Below are 4,700 nucleotides of genomic sequence, written 5' to 3' on the forward strand. Positions count from 1 at the left end.
TTTGACAGCAGTCACAAATGCAACATACTCTTGGATACATCTCTTTTTGTGGAAATTGACACACCACTTTTGAAAGTTAATTCTTAAAATATCAGAAAAAAGTAAAGACCTTCTGTAACGAAACTGAATCACAAATGACAGAAATCACTTACTCACTGATTGTGATCTGCCTGGTTTTTACTTATCACAGTACTTCTCCACATACAAGTTATATTGTTTCCTGGAGAGTGCTGTTTGGGACATGCCACATCCGTGCATTTGTGGAGATCGGTTCTAACAAAAAGTCCCATGCAAACACAAACACACTGCTGACGGTGTCACTGTCTTCTTTGGCTGGCCAAGAAAATCTGTTGTTGTCCAGAGAGCTCTTCTTTAAAAAAGTTACTTTTGCCTCATCTGCGCTTAGAATGTTTGTAACAGTGCCCACATGAAATGTTTCATCGTAGAACACTGCCACTGTCTGACCTGTCTGGGCAAATGAAAACCCGTCGCTATCTACTCGCTGGTCGTTCTCATGCTCTGAAGCAGAGGAGTCGGACTCTGATGGCTCGTCTTCCTCATCAAGGTTGTTGTCCACCCTGTCCCTGTGTTCTGGGAATGGGTCCTGGGACGCAAGGAACTCCTTCAGAGACTGTTCCAGGCCTGGAAGGTCCTGTGTGAGCTTCAGAAGCTCAGACTTGAATCCCAGGACATGCCGGAAAAAGCGAATCTGGGTCTTCAGAGCAGCCAGTTTTTCTCTTTGCAGAGCTTTTCGTTCTAGCAGCCTGTCGACATCACCAGCACTGCTGCAGGCTCCCCCATCTTGACGGATCTCTTGAGCAATATCTGCCTTCTCCCTTGCCTTCTTCTGTCGATCTGCCTCTGTCCGCTGCTGCTGAAGCTGTAGCTTCTGTCTTTTGCTGGCTTTCACCTCTCTGTCATTCTCTCGGTGACGCTTTCGCATTTCAGGACCACTACTGGATGCATTCAGAAGAAGTTGCCTTTGTTCCTCATTGGACTTCTGGTTGAACCAAGCCTTCATTGTTTTGTTCCGTTTCAACATGGTCAGAGTGCTGTGGTGGTGGACTGAGGAGTTGCGGTGCGTGTAAATGGAAATATCGAGATCCCCAAAGCAGGCTTCTCCCAAGAGGTTGGTGATGTGTGAATGCCGCAGCCGCTCCAACACTTGTGGATCCTGAACAGCATGGTATCGGCCACCAGGCAGGAAGTCGTCCAACTGTCGCTCAGTGACAGCAACAAAGTTGACACAGAAGTGGCTGAAGGCACGCTGCACTTTCTGTTGTGTCGCCTCATCCAGATCTAGGAGTGCTGCAAGTGACGATGCGTCTGGTACTTGGATACTGAAGAGTGACGGCACATGGGGGCTGAAAATGGAGGCACTGTCATCTCTCCACTCTCTCAGCTGTGCGTGCAGCTCCACAACAGGCAAGAAAAACTCTGCATAGCTCGTCTCCCCAGCACACAGTAGAGTCCAGTAAGGTCCTGTGATCCTCTCGTAGACCATGGCAAGCGTGGCAACAAAAACGTTCACCTCTTCACTCTGGGCATCCTTCAACACACTTTCCAGCTTCTGGTTCCTGCTCGGCATGTAATCTGACAGGAACTCTATGATGTCGTCACGGTGTGCCAGCAGCTTTGTTGCACCATAAAAGATGCTGTTAAACCGGTTAGATTTGAAGCTTGGCACAGTAGACGTCTTGTTGGTCATCTCACAGTATGCAAGCCATGCATCTCTGCAGCCACATTGATCATCGCCCCTGGGTCCTAGAACCTCGCAGGCCATCCGCACATAGCGAACAGCTGCTGCCTCCTTTGCCTGCCAATGTCCAAACTGAGCTGCGTTGTCTCGGCCAATACGCTGCTGCCCCCACTCGGTCTGTAGTTCTTTCAGTGACTTCTCTGCACTTGTGCCTGAAACAGTCAGAATTAAGAATATAAGATACAGCATTCAGTGATTCACACACATTTGCTGACATTGTAGAGATACAAAGTGATACTAGATAGTAATACAGAACAAACACACAGTTTAAAATACAGACTTAAAAATGTATCATTTACACATTACATTTACAGCACACTCTGCATAGAGGTTAACCTTTATAATAGACACAGACACTGATACAGTGAAACACATGTACAAAGCTGTGAAATGTGTTTACTCACCAAGTCCAAGCAAGTAATGGGCGTTGCAGTACAGGAACTGGAGATCCTCCTCTGTCCCCAGGGTTGCCTTTCTGAGGTCGTTGAAGTCTTTCTTCATGAGCTTGTTTGGAGCGGCTCTGTCAGACATCAGTCCTGAACACTTCTGCAGAGCTGCTTTGAAGCAGCGTTCTGTGTCGTCTTTGTCGTAGACTTGCGCCACTTCTTGGAGGAGACTGACGGTAACATCCACAAGAGTCTTGGCGTCTTCTGTAGCTACCTCTGTGAATCCACAGCTGAGGGACCCTGCACTTGTGGTCACTTGTTGACCCACATATTTCCGGTGGTCCCGTGTTGTTCCGTCAAAATGAATATCAAAATTGTCAGAGTCAAGCACAGTCTCGGCAACATGGTATTTAGCCAGGTAGTGCCCTTGATCCGCAAACCGCAGAGATGTGCGTTCAGATGGTACATCTTTGTCGTCGATATCGGTGTGGAACAGATTGCGCGCAACTGTTTGGATGACATGGCCACTGTTCTTTGCAGAAACCCCACAAGAAATGAGTCCAATGGTAGTTTTGATGACATCATGCGTGAATTTCTTCCTGGGGCCCTCCTCTGTTGTCTTCACAGTATGTACTACAGCTTCTTCAAGAAGATCAGCAGTCAGCTGATTATGTCTGTCCAAGTCTTGTTGTCGCTTCTCCTTCACACTGTTCAATTTGGCTCTCAGACTTGAATTAGCAGTCTGACACAACTTGAGTTTGTGCTTCAGACGCTCAATTGTTTGAATGCACCCACCATCCTCATGATCTTTCAGATTTTCTTCTCTCTTTTTTAAGTTGGTTTCCTGCCTTTTCAGTCTCTTGTAAAAGTTTGTTTGCCGAATTTTGCCGATGTACTCCTTGGCACTGCACAACTGGGTTTCCACACATTTTATGTGAGATGCACTACGTTCAGCTTTGCCTTGAAGTTTTGTCAAGTCTGCCTGCAAGGTGGTTACGCTTTGAGTTTTCTCTTTGAGAAGGTCCTTGTAAATCATCTCTCGGTTCTTTGCTTCCAACAGACTCCCACTGAGCTCTTCATTGCTCCTGCGTAGTGCAGCTAACTGCCTGCCACTTGATGCAATCTTTAGATGAGTCAATTCATCTCCGGTTGGATGGTCAGCTGGGGGTGTTGCAGGTGCATTCTCTATTGCACAAGGCACAACAGACGGGACAGTAGGCATCGCAGATACCAGGGGAAAATGAGACTGCTGTTGAAATAAATAGTCTTTCAGCTTCGCCTCGTTGTTGCCTCTGTGCAGACTTTTAGAGAAAGTGTCATATGGTTTGCGTACTTTGTCGAGTCTTGCTCTAAGCTGCTTGTCAGACAAGTCTGAAATGTTAAGTCCAACATGTGTAAACCACTGCCTGCACAAAGTATGCCTCTCGTCTTTCTGGAACATGAGTAAGTCAATTAGTGTCCCATTTGTCACTAGTTCTGTAGGGCTGGGCAGGTCACACAGAGAGTCAGGAGACAGAAGATGGCGTCTTGTAAGTCACAACTTCTGCAAGAAGGGCCCAATGTTTCTGGTATTAATTTCCTCGCCCACATCAGCATACACAAATGCAACAATATCACCTTCACTAGAGTGGACTTCAGCAGCTTGTTTGTTTGCACGCCTGACCTCTTCCTTCAGGGTTGTATGAAGAAGAAGACTGTTGTCACAGATGGAAGAAAACAGAGTCTCCATATCCTCCCATGATTTCCCAAGCTGAAGCCGCAACTGATCAAGTTGGATGAGGAGACGATTTGTAAGGACTTGATGCTTGGGGAGGGCAACTTTTCTTCCTCGTCCTGCGCTTGACATCCATCTGCTTAGTCGATCAAAGTTGTCATCTTCTGAATAAAATAAAAACAAAACTCATGAGTAAATTGACATCTTTAAATCAAATGGTTTGTCTCATCTGTGTTTTGTTTTGAACTCTATGATAATAGTTACTTCACTTTTGCTCTAAAAAAAAATTTTTAAAAGAGAGAGAGAGAGAGCACTTAAATGTGGACTTTTGCACTTCTAAAACTATATCTGAGAAGCAATTGCGTGTAAACAAGGTGCACTTTTCACGTAAAGAATTATTTCTTTCAGGCTACAACACGAAAAAAGCCAAATAGTAGAAAACGAAACCTGACTGAGTTATTCTTTGAAACCTTCGACGCCTTACTTCCGGTCTAACACTTTCGTACACAACAGTCAATATCTACGCTTAAATGTGCCATCCTGTTACAATAATGACAAAAATACTATCAAATAAGTTCAAAGTATCAACCAAAGTACATAAAGTCAACAGGAAAGACAGCAAGAAAAATAAAAAGCTTCGACACCAGTAGCGTATGAGCGAAACACAGTACAATTTCAGACCGGTCCACTTCACCACTTTGATTTACAATCTACACGAAGATACAGACAAGAGAAACAAAATATAGGCCTAAGCTTCTTTAGATAACTTTAATACAACAAAACAAAACAATATTTACCGATGAAAGGCCTGAATGCGTTGAGCCAAGGGTAATCTGTACTG

The 4,700-nt window shown here is 45.0% G+C and overlaps 1 protein-coding gene across 1 annotated transcript; it reads right to left on the bottom strand.

Moving 5' to 3' along the window:
- Nucleotides 1-208: 208 nt before the first annotated feature.
- LOC138954514 (uncharacterized) lies at nt 209-4,117 on the bottom strand. The gene is made up of 2 exons (XM_070326340.1): nt 2,164-4,117; nt 209-1,911 (listed from the first exon to the last, which is right to left on the bottom strand). Exons 1-2 carry the CDS (start codon nt 3,584-3,586, stop codon nt 209-211), a joined length of 3,126 nt encoding a protein of 1,041 aa, XP_070182441.1. The 5' UTR covers nt 3,587-4,117.
- Nucleotides 4,118-4,700: the final 583 nt, after the last annotated feature.

This window comes from Littorina saxatilis, unplaced genomic scaffold (assembly GCF_037325665.1).
Source record: "Littorina saxatilis isolate snail1 unplaced genomic scaffold, US_GU_Lsax_2.0 scaffold_1205, whole genome shotgun sequence".
Taxonomy (NCBI): Eukaryota; Metazoa; Mollusca; class Gastropoda; order Littorinimorpha; family Littorinidae; genus Littorina; species Littorina saxatilis.